Source organism: Halyomorpha halys, unplaced genomic scaffold (genome assembly GCF_000696795.3).
Source record: "Halyomorpha halys isolate HHAL.00 unplaced genomic scaffold, Hhal_1.1 Scaffold906.1, whole genome shotgun sequence".
Lineage (NCBI taxonomy): Eukaryota > Metazoa > Arthropoda > Insecta > Hemiptera > Pentatomidae > Halyomorpha > Halyomorpha halys.
Window position 1 is genome coordinate 364,241 of NW_027109621.1, and position 27,107 is coordinate 391,347.

The 27,107-nt window shown below is 30.8% G+C and overlaps 1 protein-coding gene across 4 annotated transcripts in view; it reads left to right on the plus strand.

Annotated features, from left to right (window-relative positions):
* The window catches only part of LOC106687010 (zwei Ig domain protein zig-8), a 351,411-nt gene extending 328,923 nt beyond the window's left edge, over positions 1 to 22,488 (plus strand). For all 4 annotated transcript variants that reach the window (XM_014430648.2, XM_014430649.2, XM_014430650.2 and 1 more), the window contains 3 exons: positions 10,738 to 10,901; positions 14,804 to 14,969; positions 22,333 to 22,488. In XM_014430648.2, coding sequence (XP_014286134.1) covers positions 10,738 to 10,901; positions 14,804 to 14,969; positions 22,333 to 22,457 — 455 coding nt within the window. In that variant the 3' untranslated portion in view covers positions 22,458 to 22,488. The remainder of the gene's footprint in view (positions 1 to 10,737; positions 10,902 to 14,803; positions 14,970 to 22,332) is intronic.
* The last annotated feature ends 4,619 nt before the right edge of the window (positions 22,489 to 27,107 follow it).

Here is a 27,107-nt window from a genome sequence, read left to right on the forward strand (position 1 = left end):
GAAGTCCAGTCTCCACCGTAAAGAAGTCTCGGTGGAAAAATTTAGGGAAGTTTTAAGTTCTTACAATATCCTTATATATGTTTTTCAGATTTCTGATTAAGAATTTCAACTTCATATTTTTAATTTTTTATTAATCTATATTGTTTTATTGACATTCACAAATTCGATTAATCTGAGCCGGAAGATAAGATATAAAATTAGAAATGTATCTGAGGGTTTTCTACTCTTAAATTAGTTTGTAGACATACTAATTGGGGGAAAATAGCTGAAATTTCAGTTATTAATTTAAAATATATCCTCTTATAAAATAATTACAAAAATAAATTTAAGAGATATTTTAAGGTTAGTTAAAACTTAATTACTACTCTAGCTATCATTTGATCACATAATGATAGCTTAATTTGCAAGTAGATAACATGATTTTTGTGAAACAAACTCCTTTTAGTCTCAGTTTACGATCTCGTAAAGATTAACTGGGCCTGGATAACCAGGGCTCACTAATGAAAGCCCTAAATGCAAATTGAAATTGAGATGAGCATGTTTATTAATATTTCTTTTTTAAATTAATAGATGTTGATGACTTTATTAACGGTTGCGATGCGAGGGCTAATTAAAATGAAGAAATGATATTAAAATATTCATACCATGAACCGGGCTCCTCCTTTTAAAGTCCAAATATAAGATTGCTTCCTCCGTCCCCTCTTCCTTCTCGGGGATATTGTATAATTTTTTAAGAAGGGCTATAATTGAGTTTGAAAAATTAAAAAAAAAAAAAAGAAAAAAGGAAAAATCCAACTTAATTAAATAGAATACCACTTGGGAAATCGAGTTAAAATATAATTCAAAAATAGAAATTCGGTAATTAGTATAATCTGTTCTGAAAATTAATCAAACATTTTTATTATCATAATTGTTTATTTTCTGATTTTTCTCTAGATATTAAACATAGGAATACAATGTAATAGTTTTCATATTGAACCGTCTATGTATACAGTGATTCAAAAATCTAAATTCGTGATCAAAAGTTATAGTAAGGTACATACGCCTTCAAAAATTATCCAATAGTGATTTAAATCATTAGTTTCGACCAGTATTAATTCCTCAGAAATATCAAAACATTGTTTATGAGAGAGGAGAGAAGGTTAGTGACTTCATCTTTTTTTTTTTTTTATTTACAAGTAATAAATTTTGTTGCGTAAAAACAAAATATGCCAGGAGCTCCTTGCCCTATTCAAACCAAATTGGAAGAGTTGGTTAAAATTCTTAAGTTTTAGTGTTTACTTTAACCAGAGTGTTTCTATGTGGTTTGGAACGAACTCAATACCAGTGACGCAGCTGGAAGAGAAACGCTGTGGTCCAGGAGTAATGCCATGCCATCCATATAAGGGTGGCAGAGCTTCATTCATGGTTGTCTAGGCAGAATGTAAATATTGTATATAGGTATGACTGAGTTAGAGCCGTCTGTAGCTCAGGTTGTTGAGGTGTAAGTCTTTGCAATCTGGGAACTGCAGCGGTATCGGTTCAAATCCTGCCTGGAGGTTAGACCATTTTTTCTGGAGCGGTTCCACGGAATGAAAATTTGACCCCTTCTACGTTGTTAAAATAGAGTGGTACCCTCTAGATACCCCCCTATGTTAGAAATGACTGCAAAGAGGTCATTAAAAAAATGTTTATACATTTTTGATATGTACATATACTTTTAGTTATTTTATTGTATTTTTTAAAATTATTATTATTTATTAACTTTTTGTTTTTAGGTGATTGTTATACATGGCATGATTGTGTTCTTATTTCCCTAATACCTATTTACCTCCCTGCCCCCGTGGCAAAATGTATTATTTTGATAAAAGTTTTAAAACAAAAAAGAACGAATCTGCCAAATACAGTTTATCTGCCAAAGAAAAAAATCAATTCTGTTTAATTTTATAATTATTTTTCATCTTTAAAGTTTTGAAACTTATATGGACTATACTCATAAATGTATATAATACTTTATAGTAAGCTTTCCAGAAAAATACTATAATAGTAAAGATAATATTTTTTAAAATACATGTTTAATTACTTACTATTCCTGACTTCAAGAACGTCTGTACTATTTCATTATAAAAATCTTGATTGTCACTTTCATTAAATCTAGTTCAGTTTCATGGCAAACTGAGTGGCCTTGAACTGAAACGTTAACTCCATCTAGGGTTCACCATCTCGCTGGAATTATTATTAATTAGCGGTAATATAGCTGCAGGTAGATGGCAGGTATCGATCAAGACTAAAACTAACAAAACCTCATTACGGGGCAATGACCGCCGTGGTGGAGCGTGTTCAATACATCACAATTGTAAAATTAAAGCGAATTGGGCCTGGGTGCGTTAACTTTATATTGTGCGTACCCACCGAATGAATTTTGGCTTTCACATTAATTTTATAATAGGTTGGTGATCTTTAAAGTCAGTAGTTGACGAACACCATCCTCCAATTTCCCTATACCAAATGGAACATGGAAAATTACCGTGTGTCTGAAATTCTGTGTGGGTATTTTGGAGTTGTTGTGGTCAATAAGTACAGTAGAAGTCAAATTTACGACATTAATTGTATAAGATACGTTAAGAAAGTATTAATATGAATAACATATAATTAGTTTTATATTTTTCAGGCTTTGATTTGTGATGCACACTATGTTTTTTTTAAATTGTGTGTTTGTCACTTAATAGCATATATCAATGAACATATGTTATCTAAATATGAAATAACTCAAAAAGGGTACTTAAGGGAAAAGAAGGATACAGCACTTTTTACGCTTTAGTTGCTAATTAGTTGAGTAGCAGTAAATAAGATGATGAAAAATGCATATATTGCTATGACTTATCTGAAGAAGTTAGCATTGCATACGGGTGTTGGACTCACAATTCTAGACAATTCACATTTGTGGCCTATGTAAAAGTAATAAATGAGATCGGATTAGACTATTATAAAGTGGTAAGTTCCTTTAACGTTCGTTCCTTACTTTACTCCGCACGAGGGCTAATTGGCGAATACGTAGGATTAACGAAATTAATGAGGAAATTAAGGCGAAGTTGGAAGCAGGAAATTTCCTTCTAAATATGGAGGGGGGGCAATGCCTTAACGGGTGACTGTAATGTAACTAGGGTGATTACAATTTGGATGATGTTAAGGATTTGGATTTGAACGAGAGTCAGTGTACGTTTGTGAAGTACGTAGACGTTTGTAGACAACTATTGGTATTATCTATTGTCATCAAATCTTCAGGTTTTTTAAGTGCTTTACAAAAGCTGTCCTTAGCTTTTGTATTTAATTTATTCTGTTATAAATATTTATTGAAAATAATTTATTATTCTTCAACGATGTAATGAGTTGACTTATGGGCTCTCTTTTTTCTTCGTAGAGCCCCTTCAACAGCTGGACACCTCGGCTCCCATCTGACTCGATCCTTTATGACAATAAGATTGTAATTAAAAAAAGACAAGATGAAGGTGTAATCAATAAAGCTCGAGGAGCAGGCTTGACAAGGGTAGAGACAGTTGACTAATGACGAAGACCTTTGACTGGTAAACATCGTCGGCTAGGCTCCCAGGAGCACCCGGTGTGTATGACCCCATCTTTTTTTGTTTATTCCTTCAATGAATTATCCCCTTTAGTAAGTACTATTTTAGTAGATAGATAATATCTCGTCTTTTTAATTTTTTTTTCTGGTAGAGGAAGTTTTTTCCTTCAGTCCCTAATAGTTCAATATACATTTATTGAGAAATATAATTCTTTTTTTTTGGGGGGGGGAGGGGAGGTTTAATGACTTATTTCCTGTGACTTAGGAAGGACAGAAAATCAGCCCTACCTACTTATGTGGAAGCTGAATATGTATTATTCTTTTAAATGTTCATTTATAATCTAATTGACATTTTAGTTGAAAACCAATGATTAAAAATTTATTCAGATTTTTGTAATTTTTTTTAAAAATTTATTTATTGATATTTACAACTGTACATAAATACATCAAGTAAATTTGAGGAAATCATAATGGTATGGTACAAGCATGTAGAGAAACTACCCAATGGTAGCACTCTTTGTGGATGATTTTATTTGTGACAAAGTAGGGAGCATTTAGGATTTTACGAAAGATTTTGGATTGTAAGGATTGGATACGAGAGGAATTCGAAGGTTTAGTGGAGCTCAAAGCTCAACGCCGTATGTCCAGATAAGCCTTATAATTTTCATGTAAATCAGTCTTTTATAATGAATTGGAAGTTTGGACCGTTTGTCTAGTAAGTGTAATAGTGGAAAACGACGTGCAGTTTCCTGTCTTTTCAGTCTTTTGTGAGGGTTCCAGGCTAGTCGTTGGTTCAGATGTAGTCCAAGGTAGCGGATTTGTTAAACAGGGTAAGGGCAACATTATTGAAGTATACTGTAGGGCAGTCAGTAGGTTTAGGACGTAGGTTAAATGTAATTTGATGGGATTTGTTGGAATTTATTTTAACCCTCCAATTACGACACCATTCTTCGAGGGTTGTGATATGGGATTGAAGAATAATAAAATTTAACTGTTATTAAAAATTCTGTCTAAAAATTTAGTTATTTCTTTTTTTTTTTTTTAGTGGAATAAGTTTTATTTATGCCCTACTATGCTCCGAATGATGAGAAAGGACTATGTATAGTGCACTCTTGCACTTAATAGCATGTAAGGTCAACTCTAGTTGTTTCCATATGACGTGAAGATATATTACATTTTTCTATTTCTTGAAAAAAAAAAATAGTTCCCGAGACGTAGATGAAAAAAGAAAAATGTACTAAAATATAGACTTTTTTTGAAAAAAGAAATAATAACAATAAAAACTAGGTTTCCGGCAAAATATCTGTCAAAAAACATTTATCTTGTTCAGATACCCAAAAAAGTGGAATGTCAAACATTTACGACTGTAAAACTTTTTCCTGTATTACCTCGACTATTTTAGGCATGAGTAAATGATCTCCCACGAATAAACGGTTCTTAGAATGAAGTCCATGTAAGAAACAATAATAATAAATTACTAATGAAGTTTATAAAATAAAATCGGGAAAAATATAGATATAAACATCAATTTCTATAAAATAAATTAATGTAAATGAAGTCACTTAAATATAGAAGCAATCAACGAAACAAAAAAAAAGAATATTACTAGAACAGGACAATTTTATTGGTTGAAGTCTGGCACCATATGTCGGTTGAAGTTACAGTATAGGAATCTGTATAGGAAGGGCAACTCGATCTCTGGGCCAAATATATGACGCTCTATCCCTACGTAACTAAAAATGGGTTCGATGATCCATGCAATGGGTCCATCCTTTAACTATCCGAAGTACACTGTATCAGACGAGTGGTGTTTAAATACACAATATTAAGTGGTTTACGACGCCATGACAATGACAAACGCTGCGTAAAAGTATAATAGTTTTACTAACATATGTTCACACGCGTTTGAAAATAAACAATTAATTTTTTTAATTTTAAATTATGAAAACAAAATAAAATTGACGCTTAGAGCGTAGACTCCATGTAAAGCTTCTTTACATTTAATTGTATAAACGTATCATCACTATCCAATATAATTTGAGTATTGGTGGTCCCATATTGCTTATAGAATATTTAATTGTTTTAAAACTTATATTGTCCACGTGGGTTTGGAACCTTTAATAAAAATCTTCTTAGTTCATATCAGTCTTTTTTTAAAGAATAAATAATTACAGAATGCCAAAATGAATGATCAATTTGAATTATTTTACCCAAGTAGAAAAGACTAGAGTCTCTTCCAAATTCTGGTCAAATAACTATGATTAAAATCCTACTACACAGAGAGCAGGAGCCTGTTTTGCCAAAGGGGACCGATGAAACTTTCTATTCGACCATGCCTCCTTTGACTAGTGCAATATTATTAGTCGAGAATATTAGTAGTCCACGGATAGGGGGGGGGGGGGGGGGAGTAAATCCATTAAAACTTTCATCTTCGGTCTATATTTGACGGTTATACTAATAGAAAATGGAACCTAGGTCCATTTGCAATAATGTCGGGGAATAGCAATGAGCCTTGATTATAGTGCCAAGGTCATTCCCGATTCACTAGTCTCTATTGACCTTGGTTCAGTTGTAATATAGTGAGAAACATTATTCATTCAAAGACATCTGTATTTACCGTTTTATTAATTAACAACAATTGCAGCACGACTAATATTCATACATTTTGTTTTCTCCTTTTAATTTTTAAATTAGTCCCCACATTTACTAGACAAACGGTCTAAATTGTCAATCCATTACAAAATACTGATCTACATGACTATTATAAGGTCTTTCTGGACATACGGAGTTGAGCTTTGGGGCTCCACTAAACCATCAAATTCCTCCCGAATTCAATCATTACAGTCCAAAATCCTTAATACTCCTTGGTTTGTCACAAATCTAGACATCCATCAGGACCTCAATGTCCCATATGTTGCCGATTTGGCCAAAACCAGATACCATTCCTCCTAAGATAAAGTTCCCAACCACCCAAATCCACTTGTTTCTAACATGGCTTCTCCTTTATTACCTAATAATACTCCTAGACGTCTGAAAATAAGATGGCCTCCATATCTTCTCCTCTAGTAATGTTATTGGAGTTCTATCAATGGGTAGATTCTCCACTTGTTGTATCATGTCACTAAGTCACCTACAGCAAATTTACTTGTTGTATATATTTTTATACAGTTGTAAATAACAATAAATAAATTATTAAAAAAAAAAATTAGTCTCCGTATCAAGAAAAAGAGACAAATTCTAAATAAAGACTAAGGGCCACTTGGGAAATTTCAAGAGGACAACTAACTGAAGACATTAAAAGCACAAATGTATGGTACCTTCTCTTGGTAAAGTTTTCGTTCTATAAACTCTTGCTTTCTTTGATTGTAATTTCTTGGGAACAATTATTTTCTCCGGGAAGAAAAGCGTAAAAAAGTATTCATATAAGTATAATTTTGTTAAAACAAGGTAACAACACGTTTAATGGGGTCTTCCTTAGTAACTTTCGCCATATCCTTAGTAACGTTACGTTGATTTTTCACTCCCTGGAAACATTCGAAAATCAAATACTTAAATATTTCCGTTTTTATACAAAAAAGAAGCTCCTCAAGTGCTCTATTAAGGACCTATTCAGCCTCAAATTGGGAATGGTAATGCTAATTCGGAATCCAGCACTGCATACAGCATGAATGCAGCAAGCTTCACATGCTAAACGTTAGCAAACACGTACCGACTAACTACAAAAGATTTCATAACAAATTACACTCTCATAAATAACATGGCTGCAGCTCTAATGCTGAGTCCTGTCAGATGAAAATTGAAGAGGAGCTGGTCGAAGGACCTCCTTGCCAAGACCTTCAAGGATTCAACTTCAAGACCAGAGGAGGTGCCGGTGGATACTGCTCCAATCCATGCCATTTCCACAAGCATACATCAAATCCAGTTGTCTTTTTAATTAACAATTCTGAATAAAGATCCAAAGTTAAGAAAAAATATAGATATGAATTTTTAGTAACGTGTTGACCAAACGGATGGTGCACTTCCATGAATCTTTGTCATTGCCTATACAGTGGTTTGTGAGATACTTCCTAAGTCTTCACAATAGGAATGGACCATTGTCGAAAACACAATCTGCAGATAGCACTATCTTTCCGATCATGACCTTTGATAACAATGTCGAAGGCCCTCAAATTCTAAAATACTCGCTATATTTTTACTCTTGAAAAAATTAAATAACATAATAATCTTACCAACGATTAATTCGCTAGGCATTCTTTACGTAACTATTTTCGTAATGAGATTTAAGTTTTTTGTCTTAAATTAAGTATTTACTTCTTAACATATGTGTACATAATCCTAATTTATAATTGATTATAATTCATATAGAATCAAATTTATTGTTTGTAAAAATGGTCGTATTTTCTTGATACTATTTCAACATCTAAAGTTCATACTGATTTCGGAAATATGGCTTTTCTTATACAAAACTGCATTTAGTACAAAATAAGATTTCAGAAACCGTATATGTTTTAATATTAATGATTTTATATCTATTACCAATGAAAAGTGGTTTTTTTTCCTGCTTCACTCACATGAATGATTTAATGTTTTTATTTTTTTTTCTACCCAAGCCTAAGGGTAAGAGGAATGAATATGAGTTCAAAATCCCACTTGTGACAGTGGAATCCGATTAACTTATAAATATCCTATTCATATCTCTATGAGCAATACAATGTAGAGATTTGGAGTTCGGAGGAAAGAGTTTGTCGAGTGGATCAAGGAAGTAAATGTTATATTTAAAGCCCATTTGAATATTGTAGCTTTTTTAAACCCAGAGTTTGGTACGGGTAAATACATATTTATTATATACAATTCGTTTATTTTGTATATATATGTATAGTGCTTGTATTTTGAGGGGCTGCCCAGAACAGCAGAGCTTGAGAAAGCTTTTTAGACTTCCTCCTCACATATATTGCATAGGCGGTACTAAAGGAGAGAATGTAATGATGATGAAGATGAATTGGGATCAGATTGTCGCATTTCTACAAAAGCTAAAATTATAGTAGAAGGTATGCATTGCTCCAGTGCAATTCGTGTCGGGCATTCTCGATTCGAACACAGTGCAAATTATACAAGTTCCCTAATTTAACTCGACAAAACTTGCAACTCCACCGCAGATTGTCTAAATCGTACTCAAATGTAGATTCTGAAAATAACCGAATTTTGAGTTAAATAAGGTGAAAATTCGTGCGTAACGCTAATTTTTACACCATTATTCAATTTATATGAATGAGTTGTTAATTAGACTCAACTAAGTATAAGTTGATTAGGCTCGCTTAGTTTCGAGTATGTCACTATGAATTTAATATATGCTAGCGGTTTTACTTGGACATTTATAAAAATTGCTTATTATATATTTTTTTAATGCCCGGATTGCTTATACAATCTTTCTAAGTGAATATCCGAGTTTGGGAGGTATCGGATATTTATTTTTTTTTTTAATGCATAATAAAGTGATATGAAAAATAACATTGCGGAAAAACAAACTTACAAGGTTATGATAGTGAGATGCTCTGAGTTAAAAAAAATAAGGCTAAATTTTAACTATGTTAATTGCATAACATAGTTAAAATTTTAGTATTTGTTTCCAATCATAATTCGATTAAACTTACAGAAATTTAAGGCTTATGAGTTTTTTAAATAATAGAAGTACATCAGGGATAATAAATCTTTCTTGGTATCCACAATATCGTAAATATTTTCGACAGTTTTCAAGTCCAATTAAGCGATTAGATAATTAAATTCGGTTAGGTCATTTGTTATTATGGCTAATATAAATTGGGGCTCTACTTGCTTAAACCAAATATCTGGCTTTTCTGGCTAAAAAGGTGGCAACTTTATTGACACACGATCAATGGGGGCTGTGGGAACTTCACTGTATTTGTTAGGTTTGCTTAAGTCAATTTATAAAAAAATTAGATGATAAAATAAATACCTTTTTATTTCATAGAGCACTAATTAGGTCTAGTAAAATAATTTTCATGTTATTTTAAATCTGTATTTAGGAAGATAATTCTATATAATTAAAAGAGAAAACACTTTAAATTTCTTGTCAGCCTAATATAAAAACATTTTTAACACTTTATATCGTAAATATCGTAAGAAACAATTTAACAATAATATATTAATATTTACAAAAGGTAGATTACAGGTAACACGATTTAAATGATAAGACACTACAGTTACATGAAACCAATGGATCAGTTATTATCATGAAACAAAATAAAACTATTTTCATTCATGAATATTATTTAATTATAAACGTAATAATAACCCATTAATTGTATCCCAAAATCTGCAATCCCATATCACAGCCCTCGAAGATTGGTGTCGTAATTGGAGGATTAAGATAAATTCCATCAAATCACCTTTACCCTTCGTTATAAACCTACTGACTGGCCTACAGTTTCATTTAATGATGCTACTCTTACCCCTGTCGAACAGATCCGCTACCTTGAACTACATTTGGACAAGCGATTTACCTGGAATCCTCACACCAGACTGAAAAGACAGGAAACTGCACGTCGATTTGGACTATTACAGCACTTACTAGACAAACGGTCTGAACTTCCAACACATTACAAAAGACTGATCTACATGACTGTAATAAGGCCAATCTGGACATATGGAGTTGAGCTTTGGGGCTCCCCTAAACCTTCGAATTCCTCTCGTATTCAATCCTTACAATTCAAAATCCTTCTTAAAATCCTCTATGCTCCTTACTTTGTCACAAATAAAATCATACATAAAGACCTTAATATTCTCTATGTAACCGATCTACCCCGAACCAGATATCACTCCTTCCATTATAAACTCTCAAACCCTCTAGTTTCTAATCTTGCACCCTCTTCCATTCCTGACAATCCTCCGAGGCGCCTGAAAAGAAGATGGGTACAAGACCAGCTAATGTAAAATGTCATTAGAGTGCTACCAATGGGTATTTTCTCTACACGCCTGTAACACTCCAATTTAACTTAGATCAGATTTACTAAACGTGTTATAATGTACAGTTGTAAATAGCAATAAATAAATTTTAAAAATAAAAAAATATAAACGTTTACCTTCTGGTGAGATATCCTTTTACTACAGGCTAATATAATTGCAGAATAATTAAATAAATTTTATTTCATTCATTCCAGATGGCAGCGAAGAAACGACGATCCTAGGGCCGAAGGAACGATACGCCAGAGTTGGCAGCAGCCTCTCCATCACCTGCCACGTGAGCGTGAGGACAGGCACCACCAGGGGGCGGCAGAGGCCGGTGCGGCTGGTTGAATGGCTACACAATGATGTCCCTGTGTTGGTGAGTAGAGATATACATATTCATATATAGGCCCGATTTAACTAAGTGGCGGCTCCAGAAACTTGAAGATATGGAGCCCTCCCAGATTAGGGAATGTATTTTTAAACTACTTTGGGTTACTAGCAGAAACGAACAATATGCTAGTTTTTCATTATTTAATTTAGTACATTAATGAAAAGCAACAAACACATTTAAAAAAAGTGAAAAGCATTTCACTAGGAAACGATCACAGGAATTAAGAAGCCTTATAAATAGCGGAGCAACCTGGACCCTGCATTAGTCAGCAAAGCGGACCCTCCCCACTCACCATATTACTAACGCGCATTTGGCGCCTTCGACTCTCGACATACAGAGGACTTCACTATACCCCTTAAAATACCTTTGGGTAAAAGAAGGGGTAATTATTGTACTTAATTAATATTTATTTTCTAAGGAGGGAACGAAAAAAAAAAACCTAGCGTGAGTGTAAAGACAACTCTGTTGATGTGTTATGTACTGCGTTTCCGCTTATATATGTTATGTCCATGTTCCGAAACCCATCTTCAATACTCACAGAACAGTACTCACTTATTGAAACTTTTCCTCATTAATCCAACTTTTTTTTTAATTGTTTTAAATTAAAAAAAATTAAATAAGCTTTATTAATACTAATCCGTCATGTTCGAAGCGTCATTCCATTGAAGAATGCAAATATAAATATTTTAATGATCTTTTTGTTGTAATCCTCAGATATGAAACATTTGGGTCGCAAACTCGTGAGAATTATTTCTAAAATTAAATAACAAAAAAAATGTATCAATTTAAATTAATATTTTATTTAAAATTAGGTTCAGTATTATGAATTTGTGCCAATAGCTAAGTCATGAATTTCTCTATATTATTTTATTGCCAATGTTTCCTCAAGTCAATATTGTTCTAACTCTAATGTTTAATATAATTTATTACATTATTTACATACATAGCATTAATTTTTTATTACACCTTTTCCTTCTAGTCCATGTAATTATGTGTTACACATTTGTATATACTCATGCTATTTATTTTTAAGGGTTTAACTGTATTCCATCCCTACTTGTCATTATCTGTTTTATCCAAATACTCATTTTATTTTTAAATATACATTTTGATAATTTTGATTTATAGTTTACTACTTCTTAAATATTTTTATTAATGAGTATAGATTCCACGTGTTTGTATTTTAACGAAAACAAAATCGTGTTTTGTTTTTTTTAGCCAGTGCTGTGGCTTTAATATCTATTCATACATTTTTTCAACTGCTCATATTAGCTTTCGGTTTTCTTCAAAACTAATTAAGTATTATCCTAGAGAAGGTTTTAATCATCCTCTCTCCTTCGAACACACAAACACACACTTTTCCGCTTCATAGCTTAGTAGGTATTATCTTTTGTGATATGTGCTGATTATTAATTCAGACTACTATTATTTTATATGTTAAGAAGATTGTATAGAATTGAATTGTAATATTTAAATGAGAGGATATGATCTTCCAGGAAATGTACAGTTTTCCAGTTATTCGAAAAAATTTAAAGTTCATATATATATTTTTTAAAACTACTCTTCTGTCATATTTGTTGCAAATTTAGGCTAATGCACACTTATAATTTTAGGAGAATCAGTAATAATAATTTCGACTCCATAAAATTGTCGTTTTAAAGCTACAGTGATGAATAAGTCAGTTATTGATAATTTATGGACAGAAGGGTTTTATTATATAAACATTTTCTTTTTCACGATTTGTCATCGCATACGATTTATAAAAACCAATGTATTGTTAGTGAAATAAATGAATTACTAACCTCTCTCCTTTCGTGTCATTAGTAGTTCATCTCTGCAAGGAATATCTATTGCGATGTTAATTATAGTAACTCAACTATCAATTTGTATACTGTGGAGATAGAAGCACCCTAGGTAGAGGTTGCTAATGATTGCTCTGATAGCCGGGTATAATAATTGCCAGCCGATATTAAACGCCATAAAGCCAGGGCGGGATCGCTGATGCAGCATAACTCGCAATTTAAACAGAGCGAGGGGTCGGAGTAGACAATAAAGGGGGACCCTATGAAAGGCCGGTAATAACGGGGCACGAGTCAATTTTTACCGCGGTCACGTAGGCTTGGAATTCTGCCCCGGCACCCCCAACTTATGTAATATGTCTCCTGGTCCCTCCGCGCACAATAGTTTCCATTCACCGAGATTGACGGGGAGTGTGGAGGGGAGAGCCACCCTAATAACTAACCATTTACTTCTTCTGCAGGTATCCATCGGCTGAGTGGAGTAAATATTGATGGGGCTACTTCCAGTAGTGTTTGGAGGCCAGTAGATAAACCTAATCAATAGTACTAGGGTTCAATAAATTGTGGTCCTATTGTAAATAAATAAATAAAAATATAACATTCAATATGTAGTACAATATCCTGATACGAGCAATATATGTTTCTCTGCATATTGTATCTCAAAATCTAGCTTGAACTTTGATAAAAAAACGAGTTTACGACCTCAAAAAACGATTAGAGTAATCCTTTCTCCTAAACTCGTATTTAATTAAAAATATGTTTATAAATCATCTTAAAAACTATAAGATACATCATTATTATCTTCTCATCCTAGTTCAAAATATTTAAACATACAATCTGTTATTATTTAAGGTATCAGTAATAAATAGTTTATGATTATTATTTATTATTTACTCTCCTCAAGGTAGTATCCTTGCTCCCATCCTCTACACAGTCTATACAGCTGACATTCCAACCAATCCTAACACTATCCTCACCACGTATGCCAATGACACATGTGTGCTCGCTGTTAATAATAACCCATTAATTGTATCCCAAAATCTCCAATCCCATATCACAGCCCTCGAAGATTGGTGTCGTAATTGGAGGATTAAGATAAATTCCAACAAATCACCTTTACCCTTCGTCCTAAACCTACTGACTGCCCTACAGTTTCATTTAATGATGCTACTCTTACCCCTGTCGAACAGATCCGCTACCTTGGACTGTAGTCCAAGCGGACAAGCGATTAACCTGGAATCCTCACACCAGACTGAAAAGACAGGAAACTGTACGTCGATTTCGACTATTACAGCACTTACTAGACAAACCGTCTAAACTTCCAACACATTACAAAAGACTGATCTACATGACTGTAATAAGGCCGATCTGGGCATATGGAGTTGAGCTTTGGGGCTCCACTAAACCTTCGAATTCCTCTCGTATCCAATCTTTACAATCCAAAAACCTTCGTAAAATCCTCAATGCTCCTTCTTTTGTTACTAATAAAACCATCCATAAAGACCTAAATGTTCCTTATGTAACCGATCTAGCCCGAACCCGATATTATTCCTTCTATAATAAACTCCCTAACCACCCAAACCCACTAGTTTCTAACCTTGCTTCCTTTTCCATTCCTGGCAATCCTCCGAGGCGCCTGAAAAGAAGATGGCCTCGTGATCTTATATTGTAAACTGTTTTTAGAGTTCTACTACTGGGTAGTTTCTCTACATACTGTATCATATCATTATGTCATTATGATTAAATGTGCTTGTTGTATTTTTTATGCAGTTGTAAATATCAATAAATAAATTTAAAAAAAAAAAAAAAAAAATGTTTTAAAATAGTTATACATTTCATACAATATATATTGAATTCAGACGATTCTAAACAAAAGATTGACGCTGGAGGCGTCCAAATTTGGAGAAACATTTTTCACTTGGTTTTATTTTTTAAATTATGTTAAACTTTGGGGAGGGATGATAATATCAATATGTATTCACTGTGTTTTTGTTTCTATTATTTATATTTTTAGTTATTTGTATTTAATGAAACATGATCGACGGATTATACTAATGTTTAAACATCCTTCAAACTAAATTCTTTCAGGACAGGCCCGGCGCCATTTTCGCCGGAGTGGATACGGAGAAGAACGGTGAGGAACTGAGCAGTACGCTCACCGTGAGCAATATTATCCCTCAGGCGGCCGGCAAGTACACATGCAAACCTTACCTCTCCGGCAAATCCGCATCCGTCCTAGTCAACATACTGGAAGGTGAGTTTTGAATGAGCATTATTTATGTAGTTCAAGAATAAAAAAAACATCTCCACTTTTCTTAATTTTTAGTATCGAGGGGAAAAAAAAAAAAAAAATCACGTGATGTAAGAACGGTTCTTTAGAACCATCTCACTATGATATGGACCACTAGCAATGTTTTATAAAATTATTTAATAAAGCTTAATTTAATAAATGTATTTTTATCACATGAGTATTGCATTTTATTTTGTGAAATCATATCTTCAGCAGATTACAAAAAAATCCTTATTTTGCAATAGAAATCTAAATGAATGATTTATACATTGGTATTTGAAAATTCGTAATGTAATTGATTTAAAAAAATTATTGGAGACCAGCAAGAAAAGAAAGTTTGAGTGCCTATTTGTAACTACTGAGAGAAATTGACAAAATAATAGTAATAATAATATATGTTGCCAAGTTCGACATATATGTTTGTATATCTGTAAAGAAAAAAAGTTCAAATTTAATTTTTTTTTAAATAAAAAAAAGTATATCAACGAACAGTTAGTGAAACATATCAACATTAATGCTCATAGTAATCTATAAATAAATTCTAAAAGCTAGTTATTATTCTTTTTATTTAATTATTTATTTATTTAATAGATACTGCTTCGATTAATATTTGTTTGATAGTCTATACCAAGACGGAAGATCTTATAGAAAAATAGGGGAAAAAAGTTGTAGGTTTACTTCTTAACTTACAACTATTATTTTTATGAATGTGATTACTGAAGATAGAAGGAATAATGTATAATACATTCAAATGTTTAATTATAAGTAAAAATGTGAAATATTTGTAGCAATTAATATTTTTTATAAAGTTTTACTTATTGAAAACATCTAGAAATATCCATTTATGTTTATTAATTTATTATCTTTCTTTAGGTATAAAATATTTTATAAAAAACAAACTTTGTTTTTACGTGTGTGTGCTATATAAGTAAAAGAGAGAAATCCGTGATTGAAAAACTTTTATTTTTTTCACACATAAGTGCTTTTTGATGATGTGTTATTATTGTGGCCAATCATATCATCAAGATTAGTACAAGATACACTTTCGAGCTAAACAATTTTCACTACTCAAACAAGGAACACTATTATAAATATAAATTACATATTAATTTGATGTTTACATTTTTTTTTTCATATGTCAAATACTGAAAACAGATAATTGGCGCCCATATTCTTTTTTTTTTCAACTCCCTAATAGTTTGATAGTATAATTGGAACTACCAGCTATCATATTGTTAGTAGATTGGACCGGACCATTATACACGGCAATAAACAACACTTAACCTTATCATAAAAGGTAGGCCGAAAGCTTTTTAATAGAAAAATCCCTCCCCTCTCCCATACCGAAACCTCATAAAAAAGGATAAAAGCTAAAGGCTAGAACGTATAGTGTCCAGTTATCACGAAGAGTGTTAGCTGTTAAGCCTTTTTATTGTGCCTCTGACAAGCTGTAATAATAAAAATCCAGATATATATTTTTTTCTTCATATTATTAATACCATGGTCCTTATGGTCATGGTAATAGGAGTATGGGGGGGATAAAGAAAAAAAAGAATTTAATTTAGGCCGTAGGGAAAGTTTAGTGCAGCTGGGTAGACCGGGCTCTTTTCACTTGCCCAAACCTCCTCAATGTCCTCTGGTTTTAATTATAATAATAATAATTTAATCCATAGCCGGGTTTATATTCAGGTCAGTGCTACAATATAGCATTACTCCATATTATATAGGATATCCAGAAAGGGTTTGTGATATTTAAACATGATTATATGTATGTACTACATGTTATATCTGAGTATAAATCACAGTGTTTTCAATATAAAACATTTATATCACTAGTAGATGTTTCTATGGTACATCATTCGTCCTACTGCTTATAAATCTGTTTTAATTTTTTAAAAATCGTTATACGTGACGTGATGTTATTGTATTTGATTGTTTTTGTTACGGAATATTGTAAACTTTTAGTGGAAGACAGACTGAACATCATAATTTATATCTAAAATGGTATAATTATAAATAATATACCTGACAATAAAACTAGGTCAAATTAATATCTATCAAAATGGAGTAACAGTGGCTTTTTTTTTTTTAAGCGATGTCGGAAATGTTTATAGAGGATATTATTGGGTCTAAAATAATCCCTGAGGAATCCCTGTATCTACTCGTATTAGACAGTTGTCTGAATATTTATCGTTCATTTTATAGTTTACAACGGCTTACGACTTACGAGTATTAGCTTACTAACTACCCGTGGAAAATCAACTTGAAGTAAATGTAGTTAACATTAGTTAACTACATTGTATTAACAAGTAATTCCCGTTTTAAGAATCTCAGTTTTACGAACTAGGGAATTAATCGAAAAAAAATACATTGTAACTAGTACAATTCTACTAATTTTGGTACGTTCCATAAAGTGATACATTTAGCCTTAACTAGTGCCCCGCGTATCATACGAACCGAATCCGATACTTGCCAAAACTAAGCTATATTAACCAAAATCAATTGTATAAATTTCTGTCTGTTCCATCAGGATTGGTTCTTAAACTTTTTTTTATATGTAACACAAAACTTTTTGCTTAGAGCTGGATATATATCGTGCCAATAGGATGTGTAGATTTTGTTTTGTTTTCTTATATTATTAAATATGAAGTGACATTTTTGTTTTATTCTAATGAATGTAGATAGCCCAGTTTGGGTATATTGTTTGTTATTAATTTATATAAACGATCCATAACTCACCATTTTGGTAAAATTACTACAATTAATTATTTATTTTATGTATTTCACAGGCTAACTCTATTTGTACGGGTGTTTTCCCGTAAAAAAATAAATAAATGATTATTATTAGTGCTTTATCTTTACCAATTATAAATAAATGCTCAATTATGCTTCAAACAAAATTCTTAGGATCGTTTATAGTTTATGGATAGTTATTTATATTTACCATTATTGATATTAAATTTAAAAACCAGTCCTGTCAATTTCATTTTTTTTTTTCCGTTTTTAAACTAACAGTTGTATTTCTAGTTTATTACTTTGTATTCCAAAAAAAAAAATTAAATTACATATGATTTAACTCTTTTGGGAAAGAATTCTTTTACCCCATGGTAATCAATTACTAAAAATGTTAATTACAAATTTGGAAATGAACATAGCTAGTTTTGGAATTCTACTCCTTTATTAAATGTTTGAAAGTTCCATTTTCAGATTTATCAGTATACAAGATAAAGTTTTTTATTAGTTGAATAATTTATAGAAAAAATTAATGAAAGAAAGAAATAAGTCCACATTTTATAGAGAACTTCATAGATAAACTAACAGTCACAAAATTTGTTTTTTTACACTATATACATTTTTCAAGTTGGATTTGGATTCGACTTGAGTCACTTTCCAAGGAACGGAACCTGACCTAAGGACCAAGACCTTTTATTCATTTATCTATTTATTTTATTTTTTTAAATATTCATACTGTAAAAAAATAATTCCAAAATTTGAGCACTGAATAAAACTTCACCACCATATCAATCCCCAAGTTACGCTTCTCTGGAAACAAGGTTCCCAATTAAGGAAGTTTTTGTAAGTTATACACGGCAGTATCTTAATTAAGTAATTAAAACTTTCCGAAAGTAACATAATACAATTTTGGACTTTAGGACTCTAAATGATGAGGCTGCTTATGAAATAGTTATTGCTATTCGGTTACAATCCCTGAGGCTTAGTTTGGATCTAAGTTTGGGTCGTCGGTTCCTATCTTTCACCGATATTTCATCGATTACAAATTATTTTATAACAAAATAGGAAAACGAAACCTTACAAAAATCATCATATTCTTTAAAATTGCCCTCTAAGAATATGGTGGTCTAAAATTTTCCAGAAACGGCTTTCATCTATAATTTTTCCTTAATTTCGCAACTCTTATTTACGTAAAAACGTCCAATTTAATATAATATTTGTTTAAAAATCTTTGATATTTCCCTCCTAAATTCTATTACTAACCAAGCCTTTTTTTCTTATTAATATCCCGAAAATATCTTTTTAAAATTATTCCCATGAAATATATTTTTTTAATTTATTTAATACCAGATCAGCCTGGTGGGCTCTTAATGTAAGAGGTACTTTTTTTTAAACAATATTTTTCGGGGGTAGTGTCTCATAAAAAAGACACCCTTAACTATATACAACGTTATAAATAAAACAAAAAATTAAGATAAAATAAATAGATTAAAATAATAATTCTTAATAAAAGACAAAAGTAAAGTTTATAACAAAAGCATTGACATTTATGGATTTAACAAAATAAATGATTTTGTGGATCTAAACTTTTAATGGAAACAATAAAAAAGGAAGTGAATTTAAGAAAAAGATGAAGAGAAAAAAAAAGAAGTGACAATAACAGAGCTAATAAATATAGAATTTGTAATAGGATGTCTTGCAGCAGCCTGGGCTTTATTCTTCGGGTTGTGGTTGGGTTCCCAAGTTGGTCACTGCTACTTTAACTGTCAGTAACTGGGAGTGGAGCTTCATGAACATTTTTCTTACGTAATCCCCTAATGTCTCTATTTGTAATTCCCGATCCAACTTGCTGTTTCTTATAAACTAAGAAGGATTTACTGTAATTATTACGTCTTTATTTTGAAAAAAAAAAATTAATTTTTTCCTTTAAGGATGCCGCTCCAGACTTAACAGCCATACATTAGCAGTGATCTGAGAATTGTTTTATAAAGAAGAATAGCTGTTTCTGATTTTAATTTGGATTTTCTGTTTAGGATAGGATATAGCATTGCTAACTTTATGTAGGTTTTAGTTATTTTGATGTTAATATAGTCACTAGCAGAATTCCATTTTACATTTTATCATTCCATGAAATAGAGTTAAACATTGATTTGAAATTTATTAAAATTAGGAATATAGTAATGGTATAATTTTCAAATAGTTTATAATTTTATGTATGTTTTTAGATTATGATTTGAAAATGGTCCGAAATGTCATCAGATTGATAAATAAAGGACGGCAGAAGTTTTAATAGTAGTTTAATTTCCCGGAAACTATTTATATTGAATATAACTCATTATTTAATAAATTCGGCAATTTTAATATAAATAACAATTTAGCCAACATGCTAATATAGGAACATTGTTAGGTCAGGATGATAGGAAAGAAGACGCCAGAATTAAATGAGTGACGGGGACAGGACTATTTCTGGTTTTCTGTTATACCGCTAGCTATGAGTGCCAAGAATTCGTATTGAGATCTGGTCCTTCAAGGGCTATGTGAAAATAAAAACACAATACTTTTATATTTTCTTTAAAAGATTTTTTTTAATTATTTATTTATTGTAATTTACAACTGTACAAAATAATACAATAGGTAAATATGTAGTATGTTTCATATACACTTGAAAATCTTGGGAAGGAACCACCCATTGGTGGTACTTCAAACATTAATTTAAACTAGAAGGTCCCGTGGCCATCTTCTTTTCAGACGCCTCGGAGGAATATCAGGGATTGTTAAGGATGAAAGATTAAGAATTAATGGGTTAGGATGGTTAAGGAGTTTGGAATAAAAAGACACATATCTGTTTTGGGTCAAATCTGCAACGAATGGGATGTTAAGGTCTTTATGAATGAGTTTATTTGTGACCTAATAAGGAGCATCAAGGATTTTACGTAGGATTTTTGATTGTAACGATTGGATGCGGGAAGAATTTGATGGTTTGGTGGAGCCCCAGAGCTCAATTCCATATGTCCAAATTGGTCTGATTATTGTAGTGTATACTAATTTTTTGTAGTGAATGGGAAGTTTAGAGCGTTTGTCAAGTAAGTGTTGTAGCAATCGGAATCTAGGAGCAGTTTCTTGTCGTTTCAGTCTTGTGTGTGGATTCCAAGTAAGTCTATTGTCAAGATGGAGTCCTAAGTATCGAACTTTTTCATAAATAAAATATTTTTTCTAAACAACAAGAAATCAGTATTTTGTGCATTTATCTTGGTGAATATCACGAAATTTGTAGCTCCTTATCCTGCTATCTCCCCTCAATCGAATCATCTGTACGTCATTCGTAGGAGTTGTAGTATCCATAACATTTGACAAAATTAATTCACAAAATTTTGATTTTTCATTATTTACAAATACAAAAAAATTTTGTTTTTTAAAATCTCAGGGACTATTTAACGTAGACAACTCTATTAGAGCTTATATTTTAGCGAATTTAATTTTTTTTTTTTTTTTTTTTTTTTTTTTTTTTACGAATTTAAATGATGTTATATTAACTTTTTTAGTGTTGTAGGTAATTTTGAGGATATAATTTTTTTTTTTTATTTCAAAACTTTATTTATTGTAAATATTACATTCTGCCACAACGTTGATAGGGAATAGGTAATAGTGATAACTGATCACATTCATACTAAAATAAAATAAAAATAAATAAATGTAAAAAAGTTCTTAAAAATAAATTAAATCTCTCTTTAACATAAATATATAAAAACATGAAGATAAAGAAATGAACAATGGACGATGAACGCTCCACCACTCCAAATTTACGAGCCGTAAGACATAGTGGCATTTTTAAGGAACAGAATCCGAAAAAGTTGGGATTCAATGTGGGCTGACGTACCACTCACCAATAAACTAAGAGATGTTAAAAAAGTGCCATAAGAGGAAACAGAAGAGAAGATGTTACTTAAGAAGATCTTATTGCAAGAGTAAGAATAAGACATTCCAAATTAATACACCTTCACTTAATTACAAAAGAGGACCAACCTATATGCCATACCTGTCAGTTCCCATTATCAATAAATGTTCATAATTGAAGAATGCTCATCATTTCGTCAAGCCTTCGAAAATAATAAAATTCCTCGTACAAGAGAATTGGCCCTTAAAGACTCAGCAGAATCCATAGACAAAATAATAAAATTTCTGAAAGAAACTCAACTTTATACTAAAATATAATCCACCAATATCAACCATTGTAAAAAGTCTACATTCAACTATCAAATGTCAAAGACAAGAAGATAAATAAAGTAAAAAAAGGTGTAATATCCTAGATGTTGATCGCCCTGAATAAAAATCTAATCTAATCTAATCACTCCGAATAAAACATTTTCGTAACGTTTTGAATCATACTCCATTTTTTCTCCCGGAGTCTTGGGTTACGAGGATTTGGGTTTTGATGGAATTTATTAGAGTATAACTACTATGTTATTGGTATCAAACCTCCGGGTTAGCTAGTCATTTTTATTTATTTAATATGTGTTTCTTGACATCGTCCAAGATATAGTAATGTTTAGATTAATGATATAATAAACCAATAAAATCGTTCTGTTTTTTCTAGGTGAAAGGACTGAAGCAATGAAGGGCCAGTCTTCAGCAGCTTCTTTCGATAAACCTAGGCCAACGATGTTGCTGATACACCTATCAGTTTTTGGAGTTCTTGGAAAACTACATGTACTTCATTAATAGAGAAAAAAAATGTGGGATAATTTTTTTATTTGAATAATTTTATTTTATAATTCAGTTTCGTTCAAACTCTTTGATATTTTACGCATAATTTTCCACATGATGAAACCTGATCAAATTCGAAAATACCATTTTGTAAATATCTTGTAACAATTGTACATATGTATTCATGTTAAACAAATTTATGTGTATATATTGTAAATAAAGGAGAATGATATTTTTAAAGATTACATTTTTTTTTTTTTTTTGCGAAGCGGCAGTAACATTTTTATGTTTGCTGTGGTGTGGTATTAATACGGTGAAAAGTGATATATGTACACATAAAACAGAAATAATTTTTCTTGAGTAATAATTGTTTCCTTACTCTTGTGTTACATTTATTTTATGTACCATATAATTATTTTATGTTTTGATATTTTCATTAGTGGACAATCAAAATTATATAACTATTGCTATATTATTGTATAATTGCAAAATTTCATCAATATGACATGACAATATAAAATTATGATATCTGCAATAGTATTGTTTCTATCAGAATTATTTTATAAGTATTATATACTGTATTATAATAAGTAAAAATTTAGTCATATTTCTTAGAAATAGGAATATACTTATTATCCTTTACGAATCCGATCATATAATTTATATATCACTATCAATAATTATATTTATACTTATGTAATATTTACGTTCGTGATTCCAGAATAGAATTATTTATTATTACTTATTTTAAGTAGAATTTATAACGATTTTATTTTTTATTTTAATATTTATTTTTAGTGGAATATCTTTTTTTAGAATGAAGTAATGTCCTGTAAATTTGTTACCAACATTCGTATATAGCTTTAGATTATTAAATAATGAGGCTTATTTACGCATAATATGTGAGTAAAATAATACTCAGAGCTTAATGCCAGAAAGATTTATTTTATAATTCAAAAATAGATAAAAAATTTATCATTATAAGTGTTAGTGAGTTAGGCAATAAGCTTCGGAATTATTAATAGTCCAGTCAAGATCAAACAAAAAAATATTAAATAGTCAAATCAAATTAAACAAAAAAAAAACATGAAAATTCCATACATTCGAAAAATGAAGAAGCTAATTTTCTCATATTTTTTTTCTGTAAGACACATTATGCCCTTAAAAGTCACAAATCATTCGGCTTTGAGTCTCAAGTCCAGTTATACTTCATCAGGTTTTTGGTTATATCACAAAACTAAATAACTAATTAGTTTCTAAGGTATAAATGGAATAAATATTACTTCAGCCAAAATATAAACCTAACCCTATTATTCAAAACATCAAACAGTGACCTGTTTTATATTGTTATGTAAAACCAGTACATAATAATTAAAGTTCATTACTTTTTCAACAAATGTGGTCATGTATCTTTTTTTTTTCTAAACACACTAGTTTTTGAGAAAAGAAGACCATTAATTTTTTGAGACAATATTAAGGCGACCTATTGATGTCATATTTGTTTCCTCCTTGTATGAGAATATACATGATTTAGAAAAAAAAAGCTATATGATAACTCTTATATATAAAAAAAAAAAATAATGTGTTCTAATTTAGCACTGAACTTATTTTCACCGAATCCATTAATTTTAGAGATATAACGAAAAACTCTTAATTTTTTTTATTTTATTACATTATACTTATTTTATTACATCTCAATATTAAAAAATTCACTGTTTTACTTTTTCAACGTTTGGATTAATTTCAAATTTAACTGGGCTATTAAATATCGATTCCTTTCATAGAATTTTATTCAGTATTAATTAATCATTTTTTTAAGTTTTATATTTGTCTAGTTTTACTTTTATTTCAATGTTTTTGTCCTTTTCTTTTTGAGGTTAATTTAAGAAAATAAGAATTATGTTTTTTTAATTGTATAGAATTAATGTTTTTTGCTGAAGATTCGTATCACTTTTTCAAGTGAATAAAATATTTTAAATTGTGTAGGTAATGATTAAAGAAAAATATTCTTATTACACATAAATTGAAATCATAAAAAGTTTTATGTATAAAGTATTTATTTAAAATGTCTAATGTTGTGTATCCCTGATTACGTTTTTTCCTCTATAAGTAGTATCCCAAGAAATAATTTTCTAAACTATTTAAACAAAATGTTGTTGGTTTCTTTAGAGCTATATTTAAAGGCCATTTGATTTATTTATTTGCCTAGTTGGTTAATTTTATTTAACAATAACTGTTTCGTGTTGATTGCATTTTTATTTTTATTATTACAACTTTTCAGTTTTGACCTAAAATGGAGTGTATTTATTTTTTACCTTGTAAATTGACAAATATATTTTTATTTCAATTATTATTATTATTTTGCGTTCCACTGATAAACCCTAATATTAGTAGATATTTTATATTTTTGTTCTATTTTGTTGATTCATGATAGATAGTTCGAAAAAAAAATATGTGATGATTTTTAAAACGTGTTGAAAGTTTTGTTTAACTGGAAGTCAAACAAAGCCAGATCAAGTTTGTAAAAAAATATGAACCGGAGCGCGCATCGTATATTTCTGTTTTAGTTAATTATCAAATTATTTTACAATTCATATTTATATATAATTTTTAACTATTAACAATGCAGAACGGTTCAATATTTAAAATAAACAAACTTTCACTTACCAAAATAAAAGGCGAAAATTTTAAATAGTAAATTCTTATTTTTCTGTTGCTATAAAAATTCTATTTCATGATTTCTCGAGGTGTAAATAACGAGTATGAAATTTGTCCCTACAAAGAATACGAGAAAGCAAACGAAATATAACAAAGCCGAGGACATATGATTGGAATCGGGAGAGATCGGGCAGGCTCGACAGTCTCCGATTTTCCAGTCTCTAATCTACTGCTAATCTATTTCTGAAATTTTCTCATTTAGTTAGTTATCAATATTTTTAATGATTCATTATTATACATTTTTTATGACTGTTAATGTAGAATGCTTTAATATTTCTATTAAAAAAAAATTAATTTAAATCTGTACTGCTACAATCCAAGAAGGGTCAGGGGTTCAGTAGTTTGTAAAGAAGTACTGTTACTACACCAACGATTCTGCAAGGAGGTGATTTGGTCAGAATCAAGCTCGATCGCCAGATTTTTACCCAATTCAGAGTACCCAGTTATGAGGCTGGGTGGGCTCCAGCAGGGCTCTAGAACCCACAGGGTTGATTCACGGTTACAGTGTAACAGAAAACAATTTTCTGACCAGCCGGATTCCAACTCAAATTTAACTCGGGAGTTAAATGCATTGTGCATTACCTCGGTGCCTCCGCGCTCCCTTAAATATTTCTATAAACAAAATTACACCTATTTTTGAGGACGAATTTTTGTAATTTTGGCATTTGCGTTCGTAGTTTCGTACGACTTCACCTTTTTGAGTAGGGCTATTCATTCACACAAATGCTAGGTCACTGGCAAACAAACACACAGAATATTTTGTGAAATTCGGTTATTTGAACTCAGAGGACCTCAAAACGAGTATTTCCGTCAAACGCTCAAATTTGAATTTTCACACAGTCACAATACTTCTCCTTACTATATATTCCATATATTAGTAAGTGAAAGTAATAACATTTTATTTTATTTTTTATTTTTTCTCAGTAGATTTTTTACGATTATTCTCACTACAGGAACCAGGACAGGTAAGAATTCATTGTTCCAAAAATATTTTATAATATTTCACTTCATATTAGAGGTTTCAAAAAGAAAATTGAAAGTTGTTAATTTCTGAGGCAAAATTTAATGTGTTTTGAAATTTGATCTGGCCTGGCTTATCACACCATTGTAAGCTATTCTGAGGTAACAAAATGCACTGCTGGTTCCAGTTTATTCTCAGACATTACTGTTTTTTCTTTCTCTTCCTTGCCTTATACAGGTACCGATTCTAGTAGTTATTGTAAAACGCTTAAAATTTGAAACAGCATTCGATGTAGTACAATTTAATATACATTGTAATATAATATAATAATTTAATATGGATCTTTCAAAATTTTTTTAAAATTTAATTTTCTCCTACACGGATTTATTTTAATTACGTTACACAACTTTAGCCCCTTATTATAACAGACATATTCAAGTTAATCAGGCTATTTTTGAATGATTCTTCAGTAAAGACTCAAGTTTCTCAACTCTTAGTTACCAAGCTGTCAACACTTCATCAAGTTCTTCACTTATTAATTAAAGATATATTTAATGTTTATTTATATTATATTCAATTATGTTGTATAGTATTTCTGTAACATTTTGGAACGAATTTCTAAAGTCAGATTTAGTCACTAACCTACAAAATTTTCTCTGGGTACTGCTTTTATATAATTATTAACAAACACTGTTAATTAATTTGCTATTGATAAATTGTTTTGCAAGCTCGAAAAAGAAGCTGGCTTAGTACCTGCTTACGTTGAGAGTTAAATGTGGCGTGAAACACGGACCAAGAAAATATTTATTAATAAACTAATTATTAGTAGAGTTACGAACCTTTGGCAAGGCTCCGCATCCTTCGATGGGACAAATTGAAATAGTAAATATTGTACATTTCCCTGTACAGCATTCAAGGCTTCTCTGATGCCATATGAGAAATTGAAGTTTGAGATAAACTAATTTTAATTTAGAGTTATATATATA